Consider the following 23247-nt stretch of genomic DNA (forward strand, 5'->3'; position numbering starts at 1 on the left):
TAATTTTACAAATATTGACCAAAATTTAGCACACTTTTACCATCAATCTTGTGCTTACGTTCACCCCATTGATCGAGTTGGTTTGTTGTTCCTTTATAAGCGACGTCCTCTGCCCAAGCACTGCCTACTATTTGCTACTGGTGACACAACCAAATTTGTGCGTTTAAGCTGATCCCCTGATTTAAGTGTTTTATTTTATAACTGTGAATACAGCTAAGATGTGAGTTTATACCGTAGGGAGAATATCAGTACACAGAAATGACTTTACTTTGTTCTTGAGACGGTGCCACCGTAACTGTATTGAGTTGTAATTTGGAGGGACATTAAAACATGCCAACATTCTTCAAACGACGTGAATAACATGTGATGCTGATGGACAAGGGGTTAATTAAGCTATCCTGAGCGGAGGGGGAACAGGTACTTTTTACATTTCAGCTATAACCATGTCAAAACATTGGCAATGTAAGAGTTTGTGTGTAGTAATTTTTGACAATAATAATAATAGACAAACGAAAGCTTTATTTTTAACAGTGAATAATTAAACCATGTGCAATACAGTAGTGGGTATGGACTCTTGGATACAAATGGCACCGGATTTAAAAGAAGTATAAAAAAAAAAACACCCTCAAGGAGCTTTTGAGGGAAGGGCAGGTGGAGGGAGAAAGACTGCGTGGAGGTGTCATATGGAAACACTGCCCTACTCTTACCTACATAATTAACCTCACCTATCCAACTTATGAACCTAACTGACGCTACCGAAACCTTACCTATCTGCTACAACGTGGATTAAATACCACCACACCTAACCTTGTGTATTTAGACAAATGTTGTCTTTGGATGCAATGTAAACCCCAAGGCAGGGGTCAGGAACCTTTTGGACTCAAAGAGCCATAAAAGCAAAACATATTAATTTTATTTTGGGAAAGAGCCACACCATATATTATGAGACAAATTTACTAAATTGCTAAACCCGCGCCCCAGACAAAAGCTTAGTCTTCAGCACATTTATTTTTGATGATTTGATAAAAATTATGAAAAGAGAATAATGCCAGAGCCCCTGTCCCAAAATCAACAAACATACCACTTTAAACTTGTCTCTTTCTTGCAATTACTCAAGATCGGTTAAACTAATTTTGACCCTTTTTTTTCATACATATTGGTTTCAAAACCAGATGCAAGCAGTTGTTTTGTGAAAACGTGACAACATTCTGCAAACAGGGAGCCTGGTGTGCTTACTTTTGGCGCATACGGAGTGGGGCGAGAGATGGGAGGGAGTGCTTGCACTTTTTGCATAGCTCCACCCATCCCTCCCACTCACCCAATCAAATGACTAAATTCTCTTCCGGTGTTTTGGCGTATTTACAGTTCTGTGGATTCATCTTAAGGTATCTGAACACTGAACACAGATTATATAGTGAACTTTTATAGAAAGGATTCTTTAGCGTTGTACAGAGGTTTTTTCCCCCTTTTTTTGTGTGACACCTTGACTGTAAATTGTAGTGAAAAACGTGCCCTATATATACTGCGAAGTAATGCACTTGTATTTAATATTGGTTTGGCTTTGTGTATAACTGAGTAGAATAGATTTCTCAAGTTTTGAACAGGATGGAGAACTTTTGCACGCAAATTTGTCTCTGAGCCACAGATACTCATAGAAAGAGCCATATATGGCTCGCGAGCCATAGGTTCCCGACCCCTGCCCCAAGGCATCTAGCCCAGCCCTTCTCCCAAATGGCACCGATATAGACAGGACTTATTTTACACTGTAAACACTGGATCTGCAAACTAAATGAAGACAAGATAGCAAAAACAACCAAATGGTCACTCATCTACTATATGGTCAAAATCCAAAACTAAACTGTACCTTCAAAGGAAACATAAGGGCAAGTACTTTGCAAAGATAGGAAAGTGATTGGCGACAGGTTAGGTGGAATCAGGTGCCTAAATTGCTGGGGAATGGTGATTGAGAGGGGTGTGTGAACAGGATCACCAATGCATCATCACTGGTCAACACCTGGTGGAGACAAACAAAAAATGAATACATAAATACATAACCCCATCTGTAACACCCTACTGGTTGTCGATAAACACATCATTTCACCAACTCTGCAGACAAACCGTCTACCTAATTTTCTAATGTCCATGCACAAGAGAGGGCATCAGCCACGACATTTTTAGACACCTTATGTGGTAGATGACCATTGGAATACCTTGGACAAACAACACCCACTCCATGAGTCATTGGTTATGTTGTACATCTGGTCCAGGAACACCAATGGGTTGTGGTCGGTAAACGGGGTGGTGGGAAAGGTGCTGGAGCCAATGTAGATGGCGATTAGAGGGTGTTGATATTCCTAAGCTGTTTATTAATAACGTGTTACATTACATGTAAAATAATAAAAGGAATAAAAGGAGCTGCATTCCAAGTTGTCAATTGCATGCATTACTTTACTTTTTAACACAGTACTACAAACATTGCACTCATCACAGATGATCGTAGGAACAAACTGTCCCGCATTGTGCGTTTGTGATGCGATTCGAGGAGATGGAAGATGTTTTACTATTTTATAACTCTGTCCACACACATACTCACAAAAGACGCACATCATAGACTTTTGAATAATTCAGCGAATCTGCACTGGTCTTCTCTGGCTGACTGACGGAAGACTTGGGGGCTAGCGACAACACTCTCAGTGGGCAAGCCTGTTCCTTAGTTAGGTGAACTTGTTGTATTTCTACTTATGCGTTGCATAAATGCTAATGTGCTAAGTGGAGAGGTTAGTTGCTAACTAATTTGCAAGCCAGACACATGCATTAATATTTCTGATGCCTCTAAAAGACTGTTCGTTTAGACGTTTGTCATTCTGCATCTCTTTCACTGCAATTCATAACAGAGACTCAGGACTCACTATTCATCTGACGTCAAGGTCAAGTTGGTAAAGGATATGTTGGATTTCTGATTGAGAAAATTAATGTTCTAATCAGTTCTACTGTACCACTAACACAAAAAGTTTTTGTCCCCCCAAAATTTTATTGCAGGTCATTCATCACTGAGTTTTATGCTCTAAAAAATATTTACAGCGGTACGTCTACATACACGCCTAATTTGTTCCACAGTCATGCTTGTACTAATTTCTAATGTGAGGAGCATATTTTCTCGATATGAAATAAACTAATTAGTCTGTTCCCAACCTCCAAACATCTTTTGAGTTAACCGTAAATAGTCATTAAACATATCGTACTGATCATTAACACCACATTTAAAGATTAATTAAACATAAAAATACGGTTATAAGATAAATATGTTGATATAAGGAGATCAAATAAAATGAAAAATTGTAAAGATTTAACTATAGAGTCATGGCTTGCCTTTAAATCCATTCCAGTTGGATCGGATTCACATAACTACAATAACAGAAATCTCTCCTTTTTGTCATGAATAGTTGTTCACAATTTTAAAGGAACAGTCATTTGGAAATGTTTCAGTTTTAATGGCATACAAATAAGAGATGTTAACCAATCGTACTCCTTAGGTAGGCACAAACACCATGCTCATGAGTGTTTATTATTTCCTGTTTGGTTTTATCTAACATAAATCTAATTTTTTTCTTGGAAAACACTGTACCAGTTCCCTTTCCAGAACTCATGGCCAGGGTCACAAAAAACGGAAAAAGTAGACGCAATATGAAAAAAATAAACTTGGTTCATAATATGAACAACTGTGCAGGATCAGGCGTTGGATGGTGAGTAAATGGTAATGCTAAATGGTCTTCATTTATCCAGCGCTTTTTTAGTCACTGAATACCTGCCAAAGCGCTTTACAATGTGCTACAAACGTATTCATTCACACACAAACATTCACACACCGATGGCCAGAGGCAGCCATTTAAGGCACCTATCTGCCTTTCAGAGGCTTTAGGGGGTCAGTGTCTTTCCCAAGGACGTGAGCAGTCTCGAGCGGTGAGCTGCCTTGAGCAGTCTCTAGTGGTAGCCACTGGGAATGCTGCTCTAAATACATTTTGTATATCGAAATTATCGTGTTACCTTACAAGAATGATATGCTACTGTACTTAAAGGACAAAAGCAGATAAAACACATGCTTCTAATGTCACAGACCAGGAACGGAGACGGTACCCAATTGCGTTCGTTTACTCAGTTTTATTTAGAAGAGAAAAGAGGACTTGTATCCACAATCAGATGATTGTCGGTCACGGGTAGCAGATAGCAGGAACGCGGAAGTGAAACTTCCGTGTCGAGTGCAGGCAGTCGTTGACAGCGAAAAAACAGGTCGATGGCAGGGCGGAGGAGCAAAAACATAAACGGGTCCAGAAAAGGGGTCGGCAACAGGTATCAGACAGAAACAGGGCAGGATATAGTCGGAGAGTACAAAAGCTTGCCTAGCTGGGAGCATAGGTTCGCAGACGATCTGACAGGTTCTTTTCGGAAGACAGGAGTTTAAAAAGAGTCCAACAGCCAATCAGGGTCCGTGGCTCTTGGCGCTAACGGGGCAGCCACAGGTGCCCCGCATCAGTAATCATGACATCTAATGGAACATCTTATGCTGGTGTGGCTGCTATTACAGTATTTAAGGCTAGCATTGCTCAACAGGTACAGTTCACGGTTGGTTCATGGTATCGTCGCTGACAATGCTAGCTAGCATTTGCATTTAGCAATACTCAGTATGCGGCTATTTAATCCTTTTGTTTCCTGGAACCTGTTGCTTAGGAGCTGTTTATTTGACTTATTGTAGAAGTTGTTTCACCTTTGTTTTTTACAAGAAACATTTTTGATGAGAAGAATCAATTTTCTAATTGATTATAATGGTATACACATTCTTTGAAATAATGGGATATGTATTTACTTCTTTTTTATTACTCACAAAATTAACCCCAAGTTAACTATGGAAAATGTGATTACTTGTGATTGAATTGATTGCTTGACAGTGCTAATAAATTCTGGTTTTACTAATGTGCAAGGCAAAGGACTACATCACCTTTCAACTTGGAGGTTCTGTTTTAGGGGAATGAATGGAGGCGGTATTAGTCAGCTGTGTCTTTTTAACATCATCCCATTAACAAACCTCCACAAAACACACACACTCCATTAGCTGATTGCTGCCCAAGCATTTTAGAGATTGTTAACAGTAAATTGAGGAGTTTAAGACCTCCGGGGGGGCGCAACTGCACTGACACCTTCTCACATTGGATGCTCACTTACAGAAACTAAAACACATTTGTTAATCTATGTTTACAAACATTAGGTGATACATAAAGGATTTTGCAGTGCAGCTGCACTGTAGTATTCAGTACATTATCCTGTTCAAACTAGTGGGAAGCTCGAGTTTATTACAGTTGACCTTAGACTTAAGTGGATTACATGCTGGATTGTTCACTAGTCACTCACTGACTTGACTGAGGAGCACCGTTGTAATACAGAGACCCCTTGCTACTTCTTGCTTCGGTTATCGCTGGATTACAGCTTCGCAAATTTTATATTGAATTGTCTTTATTGTCAATGATATCAACGTATCATGCATTCTATTCTGCGGCAGACAACACACAGCAAATGCAATCAGGGGGGATGTTTGTGTGTGTTCGGTGGGCATGACTGTATGTTGCGCGACTGTGATAAGAGTGTATCATGTGTATCAAGTGTATCATGTCAGTCAAACAGCGAGGCAGACGAACAAGTCAATGTGTCCACCAAAACCTACTTTGAGAGTATGTCCTTACCGACTGAGAGTATACGACTGTAACAAAATAACAACTATAGATCTACAAATAAAAACACAGAACACAGAATAGCAGTTCTACGAATGGTCTTTATTGTCATTATCTGGGGCGGCAGTAGCTCAGGAGGTAGAGCGCTCGTCTAGGGATCAAGGGATCCCAGTTTGAATCCCGGCTCGTCCGTGTTACATGTCGAAGTGTCCTTGGGTAAGAAACTGAACCCCTAATACCCCCAATAAGCAGGTTAGCGCCTTACATGGCTGCAAGGCCGCTATTGGGAAATGTGGAGCACATTGTAAAGCGCGTTGGGAAGTCATTGACTTGAAAAGCGCTATATAAATGTAGATCATTTCATTTCATACCATGATACAAAAGTTAAAAAAATAGAGGGATTCTCCTTTCAGTGTAAGAAAGCAACTTAAAAAATGGCTGGCTGCATTCTCGGTTTCTCACGGGTTGTAGCTCAAGATCATCTGTTTCATGGTTAATAGATCTGGCGTTGGTGAGATAAGGGCTCGGCAGGGATAAGGGTGAGGGTTGTTAGCCTTGCCATAGCAGTAGGTTGGACCTGCAGCCTGGCTCAAGTCTAGTCAGCATACACCAGCCTATCACGGTCGCCCACACGGACAGTCACGCCCACCCATCAACCAAAGCCCTGCCTAACATGCTAGCGCGATAGCATTTGCTGTCTGATTTCCGCTCAATACAAAGGATATGTTGATATCAATGACACTAAATACAATTCAATTTAAAATCTGCGAAGCAATACCCGAAGCATGAATCAACGAGGAGCCTGTCTTGTAAATTTTCAAAACCAGAAAGAAAAGCTGTTGTTTTTATCTTATCTCTCTTTCATAACTTCACATACAGGCTCAGAAACCTTATGAATCTGAGAGAAGCAAAAGCTTATTCCCAATAGTTTCCTTCATTTTTACTGCCAAAAAAAAGGCCCAATCTCACAAGGTTAATATCCATCAAAGTGTTCAATTTGGTTTGGGTTGAATAGAGGTCAGAGTGTCATCTCCGTATTAAGTCTTAAATAAGTTGTCACATACTTATAAAGCAAAGAAAGGAAAAAAATGAACAGCTCCACATAAGGTCACAGAGTTAAATATGCACAGTAGCCATCCGCTAAAGGGATTTGCGTTTACATGGGGCTTGTAAAACAACATTTGTCACAGTGGAAGCCGCTCTGCATCTGCGGCTGTGTTTGGTGACCCCAAACAAAGCTTGGTGTGTATTTGTGTACATAAGCGTACCCGGGAAATGTTTCACTGGTCACCGAGGGAAATCAGAAATCCACCACCAACCCAAAATCCTCAGAGTCCGACTTTATAATTATACTTTTTGCACAGTGACACACACACACGCTTGTAATTACGATCCCATTACGTCTTTTGGGGCCTCTTGGCATTTTTTCCTCATTTAACCGGGATTGAAGCCATTAGAAAGGCCATCGGTTCATCGAGCCTGCCTTCATGGCGTCCCCCCCCCCCCCCCCCCTTTGGTCGCTGGTTCAATCCCCAGTTGGCTGAGTGCCTTACTCGCTTTTTTGTAATTCTGAGACTTCTTTTATTCACACTCTTCCAGCCCTGAAGGCCTCTGTTGTTTAATGGTTTGGGACCAGGAAATAATGATGAATCTGTACACACGAAACGCTCAAAACAAAACAAGGCAAATGCCTATAAACGAGTACCCATGCAAGTAATTACAAGGCCTTTGGCTCCGGCAAGCGAACTTTACTGCGCCCTCGCCGCGTCGATTTTCCGACGTGACGGAAGAGCGAAGCATGGAGGAGATGCAGCTGTCGTGAAACAGCAGGAGGTATTTTATGTCGAGATGAACGTGTTATCGTGACGAGACACAGTGAAGACGTCAAATTCAATGCCAGAAAATAGGCACGGACGACAAAATGAGGATCCCAGATGGTTTTGGCTCAACTGAGCTGTAAATGCACTTGATGGGATACAAATTCATGGTGTCAGATGATGAGAGGAACACTTCTGGCAATGAGCGCTCACATCCACTGCGTCCTTTGTCTGTTTGTGCTTGTATGCCCTTTGTAAAGGAAAAAGATTTTTGTGAGTGTGAGTGAACTTTGTCGAGGAGGATCAAGTCCAAGAGTACCGGTAACAGCACCAAAACTGATCAGGCTGCCATTTCTGCTCGAGTTCATTCAGTGGCTGACTAATGTAGACAACCCAGTGAAAAAATTGGCTTTAGATTTTATGATTTCCGGTGACTACCAAGATTGGGATTAGCCCTTTTATTACGGACATGGTTAATATTAGTAGCGAATATTGTAAATCGATCAGGGGATGGTGTGATAATAGTCTGTGGTCTGAGCAGCCCTTTGTCACAAATAAACATGACTTGACTGTTATTAAATTCCTTAATTGCTTTTCAGACTTACTACTGTCTTGATAATCAAAAGTACATGAGTCATAAATACATTTAATACAAATTACTACAGTGCCTTTAATGTGTAGCTCCCCCTAAAAACTTACAGATAAAAAACTCAAAATATGTTCTAAGAATCAACAACATGTGAGACAAAATCATGACAAGAAACCAAATTTATTAAAAAATGTATGTTTGGCTAAAAAAATAAATACCGTATTTTCCGCACTATAAGGCGCACCGGGTTATAGGGCGCACCCCCAAAAAATAGTTTTTGGTCCTATTTTTGACATGCATAAGACGCACCGGATTATAAGGCGCTACAATGGGAACGTCGACAAAACAGTCAGATAGTTCAGTCAAACTTATTACCCCCTTAACATTCCGAAAGCTTGCAAAGACGCAAAGACGTGTCGAGAACACGTGCGGATGCGGTGTCCGTACGATGTCACTCAAATGCATCGTTCCATCATTCGGAAGGTTAAAGTCTTGGGATTCAAGGAATGCCAACCATTCCTTAGTTTCTATTTTCTTCTTCGCTCGCAACTTTACTGTTTATATGACAATAAACACTTGGAATTGAGTTTAATTTAAAAATAGACACTCCATTCCATCCATTATCTGCACCGCTTATCACAGAAACATCGAGTTCAGTCTGAAACAAGATACAGGGATAATATATATAGCCAGAGTAGCTCACCAAAGTCGTTGTGTTCATAATAATGTGCAGCTGTGGTCCTCTTATATCCGTGAGTTTAGTAAATCCAGGAGAATAAAATATTTACAAATACAAAATAGTAAAAAAATGCTTTCTGTATGCCGTCAGCCACGTGCTATACGCATTCATCTTTTTCGGCCAATTGCAGGCTTTGTTTTGCCGTTTAAGCCAATGACAGCCTGTAAATGATAAAAAGGATCCTCCCCTTGACCTCCGAATAACTTTAGCCAATAGTGATCCATTCAAATGATGATTGACACATTGGTTAGCCAATGAAACGCCGGTAAATAAATCCCAGCATACACCGCGGACTACTTGGCGTTCGGGGGAAAATCTAGTCGGCGGCTGCAAGTTAGTTGCAAGACTTTGCGAATTTAATATTGATCCATAAATAATCCGAAAAACTTTACTTGTTCAGTGTGGTGATGGCCTTGGAGAAAAAAACGGAATACACAAGGACCATTTACATCTAAGAGAAGTGCAAAGCAAAATTGTTTCGGTTCAATTAGGTTTCCGTTGCCTTACGTTAGCAAAAATTGCAGATTCTGAGCAAAATTGAAAACCACCACAGTTTCGGAACTGACACCGACAGCATGCATTCTGCAGAGTGTGTTACAGTTGTAATTGAAAGACAGAGTTTGTTTTCATTACCTCTCCCTCACTTTTTGTGAAGAAATATAGATTGTGTTTTCTTTCATGTTTTGTTTAACCAAAAGGACGCAAGAAGCTCGCAAACCTAATTTATGACACACAAAGTGCCTTCAGACCGTGTGATTCTCCGCGTTAACCTTTGCACTCAAGCTGCTCTTTGTGAGCAGGGCCGTCACGTACAGTGAGCGTTTATGTTTGTGCCTGTGCTAACGAGAGAGAGGATTTATTTATAAATCGTGTCATGGCGAACAAGACCACCATGAACTATAAATATGTGCCGCTGTGATTAACTGTAGCTTTTATTTTTACTCCCGCTAATAAAACACGGCGGTGGCACGACTTTGTATACGTATGAGTTCAACAAACAAGAGCATCCAGTGAGTTTTGTTTGGAATGCATGTGTGCTTTGCATTACAAAAAAAATTAAAATACAATGAACACAAATCACTGGCGGGATGCATTTTAATTAATTCAGACTATGGTTCGCTAAAGAACAGCCATTAACTGTCTTTAGAACCCTCCATTTCCTGGGTCTGTCAATGTTAGGCCCACCTCCATGACTCCCTTTTTAGGAAAGCACATTAAATGCTTAGTACAAAACTATCTGTCAAAAATTCAATTATGAATTCTGATAAACGATTAATTAAAGCTTTAAACCCGCTTTAACCGGTGTTTATACAGGTGTTGGGAATTTTTGGATTGTTTTAAACCTGAAATAAATTATGTGATATAGAAAACAACAAGGGCAGCACGGCGGCGCAGTGGTTAGCGCGTGTGCGCCACAGTTCTAAGATCTTGGGAACCTCCTGTGTGGGTTCAAATCATGCATAATAGGAAAACGGGATGCAATCATGCACCCATGAGAATGGTTTTTAACTTTCCCACATGACTAACTCGTCCTGCCAAAGTCGTACGCCAAAATATCCCCTGTCTTTACTTTTTCAAATAAAATGGATTGATTACATGTCTGATTCGAAACTGAGTGTGAGAATTGCTCATGATTTAGTGACTGAAGCGCCACAGAGGTGCATTCAGTTCTTTTTTTGAACACTGTATATGTTTGGTCAAGGACTCTCAGGCAACACCGGAGTCACAAAGTTTGACATTTGTGTAATTGGATGAAAATAGGAGCTCATTCCCAAGAAGTGCGTCATGCAAGGTGATGATTTCTTAGCTGTGCTTCTTCCAATAAGTTTAAACTCACTCACCAATTTACATTCAGTGTCTATCGAAAGTATTGCCTCTCCCCCATAATCCTTGGTCATTTTGCCACATTTTAGGCTTCAAACTTGAAGTGAAAAAACTAAGAATATATTGTAAGAATCAACAACATGTCAGACACATTCGTAAAGTGGAACCAAATTATTTCACTATTTTATTTTATATTTACTACGAAAAAACTGAAAAGCTCATCTAACTCACTCCAGAAGTTCCCTGATAACTTCTGAATGATCCAATATTGACCTAAATTTATAACATAGACAAACAGAGTGTACCTGTGAGTCACTAAGTCCCAGTTTAAATGCATGTTCTCTGTGATGGGCTCAGAGGTGTACGAAAGGAGTCACGGTAGAAGAGAGAGCATTATAAATCCAAAAGAACACACAATGGAGGTCCAAGATAAATATGAGCAAACATTTCACAACATTTACACATCTCCTGGAGCACTGTGGAAAAAAATAATATCAGAATGGAGGGAGCATAAAACCACTGCAAACCTACCAAGACCTGGCAGTCCCTCTACACTTCAGGCCTAAACAAGGAAAAAACTAATCATAGAATTAACCAAAAGGAATTGTGATCAAATTGGATAATATGCAAGCATACACAGCTGAGTTGGGACAATCCGTGCATAAGACAACTGCAAGGGACCTGAGAATGGGGCGCAGGTTCACCTTTCAACAGGACAACGACCCTAAACAAAATCTACAATACAAATGTGATAGAATAGCAAAGCCAAAGTCCAGACATCAATCCTATAGAGCAGGCATGTTCAAAGTCCGGGCTGGGGGCCAGTTACGGCCTGTGATCACTTTTTTACTTTTCCGCGACCTCTGTCATAAAAACAATAATATGTGGCCCACCAGTAATGTTGACTCCAGGATAAAATACATTTGTACAAAAAATAATTTCGCCAGATAATGGCAGGAGCCTGTTGGCCACCTTGCCCTTGACTCTCTGTGAGAATCCGGCCCCATCCCATCTCCGCCATGGTGACTGTGAAGAGAAAAAGAAAAGTTGACTGTGAGGGCTGCCTCTTCCAGGACAAGTGGAAATCGCAGTATTTCTTTATCAAAATCAGAAACAACGTTGTCCGCCTAATTTGCCAAGAGACTGTAGCTGTTTTCAAGAAATGCAATATTAAGAGGCACTGCAAGACCAAACATGCTGACTAAGACAAGCTAACAGTAAACGAAAGCTGAAGCAAATGGAAGATATTTTAACGGCAAAGCTGCGCTCTTTCACGAGACCCTGCAAGTCAAATGAAAATGCTACAAATGCGAGCTACGAGGTTGCGACGCTGATGGCTAAGCACGTCAAACCATTCACGGAGGGTCAAATTATTAAAGACTGTTGAAAGGATGCTAGGTTGAATAGTAGGCCCTCACACATTTTGAGTTTACCAAATCCAACCCGCTTTCAAAAAGGTTTGGACACCCCTTGCTATAGAGAATTTGTAGAAAGCTCTGAAAAATGCTGTGTAAAAACGATCACTGTCAAACGTTAAGGAGTTGTGGTTTGCAAATCGTGTAAGGACATTCCCCCAAAAGACTTAAGGCTGTGATTGCAGCAAAATGAGGTTGTACTAAGTATTGGCTTACATGGGCCCAATATTTTCGCAACACATACTTTTTATTTTTTAATTTTTAAAATTTTTATGAATGTGTTTTCTTTTCACTAATGTGTCTCTCATGTTAATCACTCTTAGAAAACAAGTTAGTTTTTTTTTATCTTAAGTTTGAAACCTGAAATATGGCAATACTTTAGCATGAAACTGTTAATATTCTTTTTGAATGCATTTCAAATTTGTGATCTGATTTATTTTGCAGGTTTTCCATGCAAATACCGACGCCACAGAGGTGGTTCTCAATCGTATCCCGCAGCCGGTCCTGGCCCGCTTCGTGCGAATCCGGCCCCAGACATGGAAGAACGGCATCGCGCTGCGTTTCGAGCTTTACGGCTGTCAGATCACGGGTAAGAAAGGCGGATTGTCGTTTTTCTATCCTGGGAGCGCTCAACTCAGGCTTTCCGTCCAATCTCCTCGAAGGGCTACTGTAAAAACATGCCAGGAGTTTTATAGGGGTGATATACTGGCGTTAACACCGGGTCACGAGGTGGGTCGGTGCAAGAACAACTCCCTCAGAAAACATTTCCTGCCAGAAAGACCAACATTCATCTTTCCCATTCCTCTACTTTCACATCATCAATTAGCCTGTTCGTAGATCCACCCAAAGTTTGTTTTCATACTTTTCTTGCCTTCCATCATTACCGCAAATTCCTGACTACTTTTTTCTTGCTACATTTCATACCAGTGTTTTTTAATTGGTCTGAATAGAGGACATTTCACCCTAATTACAAGCTGGGACTCAAACAATAAATACAATCTCAAATTTAATGAAAAAAAAAGAATTGTGTAGTTCAAACGAGAGATAACAGAATTTGTCAGGTTTAAAGAAAAATAAATTACCAGGAAATGTAAACTAACTTTAAGGAAGGTATTTATTGCAAATCCCCGTGGTAAAAAAAATGCAAAATACATGTACTATATATAAACATACATTTTAAAACACAAAAACAAAAAAACTCTTTGGACAAGAATTTACCATTTATTTGACATAACATGAGCTTCAGCATCATTGTCAGCCATCTTGTTGATACAGCTTTTCCTATTTTACTTTACCTCTTTTTTTATTTTTCTTATTTCTTTACCTTTTATTTTATTCTGTTTTCCTTTTCCTTTTGTCTTTTTTTTCTCCAGTTTTTCTTTTTTTTAAATCTCTCCCCAAAAGGCTTGGCAAAAAAATGTAACGAAAATTGTTGCTATTTGGTCACTTTGATTCTTCATGGTTTGTATTTTTCGTTGTCCAAGCACTTGTTTTCGGTTGCATTACACCAGGGGTCCCCAACGGGATGCCCCTCAAGGACAGCTGAGGGGCCAGTGAACTTGTTTTGAAATAGCTGTGTCATTGTAAATTTTTAGTAAAATGTTTTATTTAGTGGAGTTTATTTAACACTACTTCCAATAATTAACCTCGTAATAATAACATAGTAACAACATAGTAAATGAAATGGTAAGTTAGTTTAGAAACATATTTTTTTTACTGTATCCAAGTTTAGCCATGCTCAACATGTGTAAACTTTAGTATTCTTTTTCAATTGTAAAAAACGGCAGGTGTCAACTCACATTTGCATTACCGCCATTTACTGTCAAGGAATGTAATTTACCCTCAGTTAATCACATAGTCCGAAATTGTAAATCACTCATGTATGGAGGGCCACTTTTTGGAGGAAAACGGTGTGGCACCAATAGTGCCAAGTATCAAAAATGTTTGAGTATTTTGACACTCGGTCACCAAATTCCTCAAGTGTGCGAGGGACAGAGGAAAACGGCTAGCTACTCTTTTGCACAATGCATGCACTTTAACACAAATTACAGCAGGTGACATCTGAAAACATTTATGATGCCCTTCTAGAGGGAAAATTGCAGATACACCTCGCTACTTTGCTCTTCAGTTACCGCTGGTTCGCTAATTCGCAGATTTACATCAGGCATTGTTCTTGCATTCAGATTCACTAAACAAAGGAAGATGCTTTCCTTTTCCAATCAAGTTGGACCTCTCCACCTGTTAAACCTGCCCAGGAGCCACATGGGAGTCTTTGTCACCCCCTAGGGGCTCCCTGGCGCCTTTTGAGAAATGGCTAATTTGTCCAGGAAAAAAACGGAAGGTAAATGCATTTTTCCAAAACAGCCACATGAGGGTGGCAAAGTATAATGTGAAGTGAAGTGCATCGGGTCTTTAATTCATAAAGTTTTGCAAAAAAAAACACATCAAATTATTTTTAAAATTATAATCCGACAGTACAGAAGTCTCATCTCATCTCATCTCATTAGCTACACCGCTTATCCTCAGTAGGGTCGCGGGGTTGCTGGAGCCCATCCCAGCAATCATCGGGCAGTGGGCATGGGACACCCTGAACTGGTTGCCAGCCGATCGCAGGGCACACGGGGACAGACAACTCACTCGCTCATTCACACCTAGGGACAATTTGGACCGGCCAATTCACCTGAAATGCATGTTTTTGGAATGTGGGAGGAAACCGGAGTGCCCGGAGGAAACCCACGCAAGCACGGGGAGAACATACAAACTCCGCACAGGAAGTCTGGAGCTGGATTTAAACCCACGCAGGAGGTTCCCAAGACATGAACTGTGCCGCACATGCGCTAACCACTGCTCCGCCGTGCTGCCCCAGTACAGAAGTCATTTGTAAAAAAGAAATCTTCATAAATTACAGTACTTTTATTTGTTAAACAAATATTTGAGCCTGCAAATTAGGTTCTCTTCTGAGTAATAAATAAATGTATGACAGTATTATTCTACATTTACTTCGTACTCACGATATTTAAATTTTTTCTGATGCAAATCAAGTCCATAAGGCTATGCGCCAATGGAGTATTCCAAATTGTGTTGAAACTATCCGAAAATCACCAGGCCCAGATGTAAGTGAAGGTAAGCGCTAAATTGAAAGGAATATATATTTTCACAAAAAGTTTGGTCTCTCTGAACTCCACTAAGAACCGTGTAATTTAACTGAAACTAACCTACAGGGTTTGTACTGTTGCTTGAAATCCTTGACAATGCTTGATCCTTGAAATTGTTGTATTCAAGGTTTGAAAAGTGCTTACATTTTGGTGAAGTACTTGTGAAGCCTAAATTTGTTGCTCGAAAGACCACGCATAAAATGAAGAAAAATAAATGCTTAAAAATGACGGCAACAGTAATGCTAATTGTGATTCACCCTGGTCAATCCTGTAAGGGGGATTACCATATATGAGGTCCTTTCTCAAGGGTTGTCTTTTCTCCTCATACTGAGGTTTTTGAGTTGTTCCGTGCCCGCATGCTGGTTTAAGATCAGGTAATTGTGTCATTGTAACCCTGTGCAGTCCTTTGAGACATTTTTGTGATTAAGGGCTATATAAATAAATGTGACTTGACTTGGCAACACACCTGCTCTGGTGGCTTCGCTTTGCCGTTGCTTTTTTCTTCCCTCGTGACTAACGGTAACTGGCATTAGTTTGTAAAGTGTTGTCATCGCCTCCAAAAGAACACGTGAAAAGACCAATATGTCGGAGGAATTGGAAAATGGGTTTTGAAAGTGCTAAAATGGATTTGATATTTGGCCATAAAAAAGGGCTATGAACCTATAATTCAATGGTAGGGTCTTGTCTTTGAGTTGGTAATCTCTGTGTTCATATAACCCTTACACAATTTTATTTATAGGCCGGTAAAGTCAGTCAAAATGCACTGATAGATCTTTTTTGTGGAAAGTGGCTGGCACACAGTAAGTTAATCAGGTGCGCCCTGTAGTCCGGAATTTAGGGTTATTCTTTCCTTTTCACGTGCAAAACACCCACTCTCACGTGCGTTTAAACTCTTTGCCCTCCCTTTTTCTTATATACTCGTATGTCTTCTTAGTGTCACATACACACACATGCATGCACACACGCAAAACCCAGTTGGTCCTAATAGAATAATACTAGAGTGTGATGTGTGGGTGATTACATCAGAGAGAAACGGGCTCTCAGCTTTCATCTGCAGCCCTGGCAAACAAACGGGATTTCAACTAGTATAATCAGCTCAATACTATAAATAGATAAAACTTAATTAGAGAGCGTGTGATTGTGTGTTGTACAAATGGTAAAGGGACAGGTTTCAATCAGTGTGTGTACGTGTGTGTTCACGGTATCATTATTAGGTTAGGTCTTCTCGCTGATGCCATTGTAGTGGCCATCTAGAGCTGCAGATAAGCTCTTATCTCGTGGTGGCTATTTCGGCACCCACACAAGCTGCAATCACACCCTAACAATATAATGCTGCCTGTGTGCGTATGTGTGGGAAGTGTTACTCTGTTTTAGTACCTGAAGTCGTGATATGATCCCAGCGCCCAGGTTGGTCATCAAGGTTGTAAGGGAGATGCTAAGGTTTTAGTCTCTTCCAAATTAACAAAAGTTTAGCTTGGAAAACAGTTAAGAACACATTCGGTGGTCCTGGTTACTTTGTTGTTTATTCGTTGCGGATTCAATTTACAGTAATGCATCGATTATCACAGTTAATAGGGACCAGAACCCTTAGAAAAACGTAGCGACACACATTCACAAAGCCCCCAAAGTTTAAACTTACCTTGAGATAATGTCCTTATCAACCGAGAGTATACAACTGTAACAAAAAAAACACCAGTAGTTCTACAAATAAAACACAGAATACCGATTTGCAGTTGAATGAATGGTCTTTATTGTCAGTTTACAAAAGTATAATGAAAATGGAGTTGTGCCAACTTTGCCACGAACCAAGAACAGGCCCAGAACCATCAACAGTGCAGTCCTTTGAGACATTTTTTGTGATTAAGGGCTATATAAATAAATGTGACTTGTCTTGACTTGGAAGCTTTCCAGAGTGGCCCGACAACCAATGCCGTTTACGAAATTCTCCTTTTAGTGTAAGAAAGCAATACAGGCTAACTTTATGATAACATCAGGTATCTTTAAATTGACCCAGTTACCCGTGATTTTTTTTCTTATATACCCGTCCCGAATGTAGCACTTTCCCACGAGTTGAAGCTCCAGATCATCCGTTTTATAGGTAATGAGTTTTGCGTTGGTGAGATTCAGGCCAGGCAGTGGGGGCTCGTTACATAGCCGTAGCAGTAAGCCAGACCTGCAGTACCGCTACTGATTTTTCTGCCATCGCCGCCTCAGTCCTTTCCCAGACCAGATAGCAATCCACAGAGCATGCGCTGTTGGGCACTTTGTCTATTGCGCTCTTCTGACTTTCCTCAGAGATTTGATTGATTATTTTACTTTCAATGTAACAAGCTAGCTGCCACCGTGCCTCACAATTTGTTTTGGTGGCCATATTGACTTGTACATCAGCCCCGCTGTTTAACTGACAGCGTTCACCAGCCCATGACAGCTGCGCACACAGTCTAGCCTACCCAAAACGCGAAGCCCTCTCCAATCCGCCCCAGTGATAGCATTTGATATGTGCTGTCTACCGCAGAACTCAAGACACGATACATTGATATCAATGGCAATAAAGACAATTAATTTCAATTCAAAACCTGGGAGGCAGTGAAAGTGATAACTGAAGCGCGCAATAACGAGTATATAGTCGTATCACAAACTGGAACATTCTGCTAGAATACATATAAAAATAGAACGAATCATGGCACGACATTAACACTTATCCTACCCGTGACTAACGCGGACACAATTCACACTGCGAGTGCCTGCTCTCGAGACGGCTCGGATGGTTGCAGTCGGGGGTGTTCTGATCTTGTCCCAAGGCTAGTCCGTGTGGACCAGCTAGCTACCCAATGCAATATTCTGAAGGATTATCGGCTAAATTTAAATGAGCATGTCTTGGTAAAGCAATGACCGAATGATAAAATAGGCAACGTTTTATGTTCTTGTATTTTCTCACATTGCAACAAGTGAGACGGTGTCCAGAGATTAATGATTCTAGCACGTCTTGCCCCGCCCATGGCGCTGGAAGTCTGGGGTGTTGAATTATCTCCAGTCCATCCAGTGTCTAAATAAATCATTTTTATGCAAAAGCTGCTAAGCAAAATCATTTATAGGCCGACAGGGCGGGTAGCTTTTGCAACCATGTCGTTTTAATGAGCACAGGAAAACGCCAAAGTCACCAGCAAGCAGCAAGGCGGTATCTTTTGTTTCTTTCCCCGGTAGCAGACATATTGACAAACACGCAGTCGGCCTATCACGGTGCCCGTGGGGATGCGATAATGCCCTATGCAGGCCTATAAAGCCGCACATAAAGCAGTCAGAAAGTGACACGCCATTAACTTAAATCACACTTTTATGTCTCTCGCTCTCCTTTTTCTCGCTTTCCACCCATCCCGTCTCCATGGCGCTGCTCAGTGCTCTCTTTTTCTCCCCCTTCTTCCCCTTCGCCCGTCCTATCTATCGCCTCCACTCTGAGCGCCTGCTCCCGTGCTCATATTTTTCCTTTGCCCTCTCTCATTTTCTCGCCACATCACTGCTCTTAAATCTTGGCCCGTTACAGCCTCATCCAAGTGTTCATTCCACTCCCCACATTACCCCCACCCACTCTGTCTTTAATCTCATTTTATGTCGGCCCTGCAGCATCTATCAGTCATTTGTTTATAGCGTCCTTATCATTCTGCTTGCTGACATTGGGTTTTCACGTGCACGTTTTTCGAAAAACCTTTGTGTGCATATGACTGCATGGGGCTGGATATCAGTAGTGCGTGCAATAAAATGAAGGAAAGTCACATTTGAAAAGTGATATAATTTGTAAGCACAATTGCACGCTCCAAATATAAACACTTTTTAAGGACTTTCAAAGCTATTTTTTACAACTTCTTCAGTACCATTAAATGACAAATTCCGGTATTTTGTAGAGCCACAAATACATTGTATCCATGATTTACATATGCAATTTATAATCTTGCGTGAGCATTTATCAAGACATGGTTTTTAAAATAAAGTAAATTGTGAATGTATTGGTTTTTGAGGCAGATCTCTCCCATACAGGTGTCGGGTAAGAATTAATGGATTAAATTTTCAGTTGAAGAAACGTCTTCCCATTACAATTTATCACTGGGAAATGCCATCTTATTTTTTTGCACTAATCTTATACTAATCTTTGCACTAATACACATTTCATAGTGCCCTGTTTAGGTATAGCATACACCTGTCCTCTTGAGCACAACCCGTATGGGGCAATGACGCTTCATAGGACAAACTAACGCCAGCTGGCGTTAATCACGACGAAAGAAGAAATGCAATAGCAGAGCCACCAGAAAGCAAGTCAAGTCAAGTCAAGTCATTTTTATTTGTATAGCCCTAAATCACGAAGAGTCTCAAAGGGCTTCACAGATTGTTACACTATATTACACAGACTATTTTCAACCGACAAGAGGAGTAGGTTATTCGTATGCAATGGAGTAGAAGTGAGTTTTAAGTTTAGATTTAAACATTTCCACTGAGGTTGCAGATCGGATCTCAGGGGGAAGAGCATTCCACAGCACCGGTGCCCGGATGGAGAACGCTCTCGAACCAGCAGAAGACTTCTTTGCTCTCGGGATCATCAGAAGACCAGCACTCTCAGATCGTAGGCTTCGGACCGGGACATAGTGGCAGATCAGATCTGAAAGATAAGAGGGAGCAAGTCCATGTATGATTTTGTACAATACTAAGAGAACCTTGAAGTCACATCTTTGGCTAACTGGGAGCCAATGCAGGTTAGCCAAAATCGGTATTTCTAAATCGGTGTTATGCAGTGTTTGGTTATTTTTTTAGCAGACTCATTGAGAAACATCGCAACAATGTCATGCATTTAAAAAAACTTCAACCCAAAATTCAAGCACTTTTCAATCTTTTAAAGCAAAACATTAAAATGCGAGCACCTGCACGAACCCCGGGTTTTCTTTTTGTGGATGTAAATGTGTTCAAACTAGTCGGATAGGAGTTAACACCATCATGCAACAATTAACATCGCCTTGCATGAACTCAAAATAGAACTTACATTTTTTTGAAAGCTTATCCTTTTCGCGGCATATACAGTATGTAACAAAAGCCATGGTTTGGGGCTGCATAAGTGCAACTCGAATTGTGGAGTTGCATTTTTTTAAGGGAAACACAAATTCAAGTATGTTATGTTAAATACTGGAGCAGAGAATGATACCCTCCCTTCAGAAACTGGTTCATCTTGACAATGACCCCAAATGCACTTCTTAGATGACCAAGGCTATTCTGAAGGAGCGAAGGGTAAAGGGGGTGGACTGTACAAGCAGGTCTCCAGATCTAAAGCCAATAGAACATATTTTAGGCATCCTCAGGCTGAAGGTGGAGAAGGACAAGATCTTGAATATCACCCAGCTCAGTTGTGTTGTCATGAAGGAGTGGAAAAGCATTCCAGTGGCAATTTGTGGGGGTCTGGTGAAATCCATAGCCAGAAGGATTCAAGTGATTCTGTAAAATCATATTGGCCTTACCAAATATTGAACTCCAGGAACTTTTACTTAACGGTGTACTCACTTTTGTTGTCAGCGCTTTAGCTACTAATGGCCATATTTTAAGCTTTTTTCGGGGAAAAATACATTTACAATGCTATATAAGCTTTACACAGACTGCCTTTCATTGTGTCAAAGCGATCTTTCCTTCAATATTGTTCAATTAAGGATTTTGATGAAATTTTTGAGGTGTACTCACTTTTGAGACATACTGTATGAAGTTACAAAATATACAACTTTTTGACCTAAACTCCAAAACATATTGTGGACATAAATCCAGTACACTGTGGTAATTGTTGTAAAATTTACCTTTTAATATTTGTTTTTCTTGGGAACCCCACAAAGGCCAACTAAAATATCTGGAAATATCATGCTCTTTGAATGATGAATTTGAATCATCGAATTTTAGGAGGAATTGGTTAATTCAAACCTAACAACACACTACTATCTATGTGTTGGAATAATCAGCCAATGCTTTAGTCGAAATTGTGGAAAACATTAACATTTTTAAAAAGCAAAAGCAAAACAAAAAGTTAATCATTTTTGGCAATAGTTGGTTGGCAATCAGAAATGTTAAATGAGCCATATTGAACCAAAAAAGAAAAATATAAGTTTGGAGCCGCAAAAAAAATTAAAAGCTTCAAATAAGCCTTATAGAGAAGGCAACGCATACTTTATATATAGCCGCTTGGTGCCAACCCCCAATTAAGCACAATGAAATGGGCAAATACTTACCATCGAGAAGATGAAAGTCTCAGGATTTGGCGTTAAAAAACATTATTATTTTATTTGTTTCAACTCCAGAGATAACATTCTTATTAGGTTTAGGCAGCTGCTCAAACAAATCAATCTGTAATGAAGGAAAAAGGTAAAAAAGAACATCATGGTAATTTCATTTTTCTCCATTTTTGATTAGCCTATAGAGGGAGCTTATCCGCTGTGTCGGAAGCTGTTGTTGTTTATTGTTGATTCATTATTTACTGCAGTGAGGGGCGCTTGCAAACATCACAGCATTAAACATTCATCTCCACCTAGATTCAGAGAATGTCACCATCAATCATCGTCACCCTTCACTGTCAATATCTTCCCTCTTGCTTTCTCCCCTTCCTGCCCATTTCTTCTCTCCAGTCCTTCTTTTAGATCTTAATTTTCTTTTCACGTTTGGTCGCCTTGAAATTCGTATGACCTTTTGGCGTTTTCCCTCAATTTAAGTTAGCGTTTTATTACAGCTTTCATTTAAAATAAAATTAATTTCTTCTGGCATCCCCTCCATTTTGTTATTATTCACGAATGCAGGGTTCAGATTCTTGTTTGTCCCAAACGCATTTGTCAGTCTAATGAAGCTCTTTGCTTTGATAGCTCCACACTTTTGTTCTGTTCTTCCATTCGGGACTCAATTCCCCAAGAAGAAGTTTTGCATCGACTTTGTAGCAGCATGAAGGCAAAATGCTCCGGTGGTTTGATGGAAAGACGTTCAGAGGAGCTGCAAAGTAGAACATTAGTCTCAAAAGAAAAAAAAGCACACACAAGAATTCTGCCTCAGAGATCAAGCCCACACCCATCTGTCAGTTCCATCGATACCTCCTAGCCTTGAGCAGGCTTAGCGGCGCTGGATCCGTTCCAAAACTTCATGGGTTGCGGTTGCAATCAGCATCCAGATCATTTTGTCACTAATTATTATAGGACAAAGCCAATTAGACACGTTTAAAAGTGGGTAAATATTACTATATCAATTAAATGCTATAATGCACACATACGATTTCAGAAGCATTGTCCCTGAGTGCCAAAACATAAAAATACTTTTTTCTTATTTTGTTTTTAAAAACTATTACAAAGCGTTTGGTGCTGCTCATTGGTAAGGCTGATTTCATTTTGATAGGTTACCCTTGGATGACAGGATCGTCTTTAATCAGATCGTTACCACACATCAAGGAAGCCCAACTCTCTAGTGTTGCTTCCTGTATCTGTCGAATTAGAGTCTGTATGTGGCCCCATTTGGCAAGTAGGCATAGCGAAGCAGAGTTGTGAGAGTTGTGAAACATGGACAAACACTGAGGGGCAGTTAACTTTACAACAGAGCGTATTCCTTTCAAAAATAGATGACAAAGTCCCAATGTCATCGTCTGGTCGGAAAAGGAAAGCAGGAAAGCAGTTGCCCGAGGAAACACGATTGTCATGGTGACCAAAATCATGTGATCAAGTCACCCGAAAGTTAGATGCAAAGTTCATGCATTGGTCATGCATAGTTCATGCACCAGTTTAGTGTTCTTCCAATAATGTGTCATTTTGCAAGCAAAGTGCCGTTGTGGTTATGTAAAGCATGGTTTAAATTTTGGAGGCATCACAAATGCAAAAAAAAAAAAATGAAGCAAAAGTTCTGCTGGAAATGGATCCTTTCACACAAATATTGTTTTCATCAGAAGTTTGCTTGGAAATAAGTATTTTTAAATAAACTTAGCGATGTTCAACTGTTGT

General features: G+C 40.3%; 1 protein-coding gene across 2 annotated transcripts in view; it reads left to right on the forward strand.

Annotated features, from left to right (window-relative positions):
- LOC148353279 (neuropilin-2-like) overlaps window positions 1-23247 on the forward strand; it is a 175978-nt gene that overhangs the window by 78336 nt on the left and 74395 nt on the right. For both annotated transcript variants that reach the window (XM_088353589.1, XM_088353590.1), the window contains exon 8: window positions 12549-12693. In XM_088353589.1, the coding sequence (XP_088209715.1) occupies window positions 12549-12693 (145 nt within the window). The remainder of the gene's footprint in view (window positions 1-12548; window positions 12694-23247) is intronic.

This window comes from Urocampus carinirostris, chromosome 14 (assembly GCF_059441175.1).
Source record: "Urocampus carinirostris isolate Australia breed hairy pipefish chromosome 14, RoL_Ucar_1.0, whole genome shotgun sequence".
NCBI lineage: Eukaryota > Metazoa > Chordata > Actinopteri > Syngnathiformes > Syngnathidae > Urocampus > Urocampus carinirostris.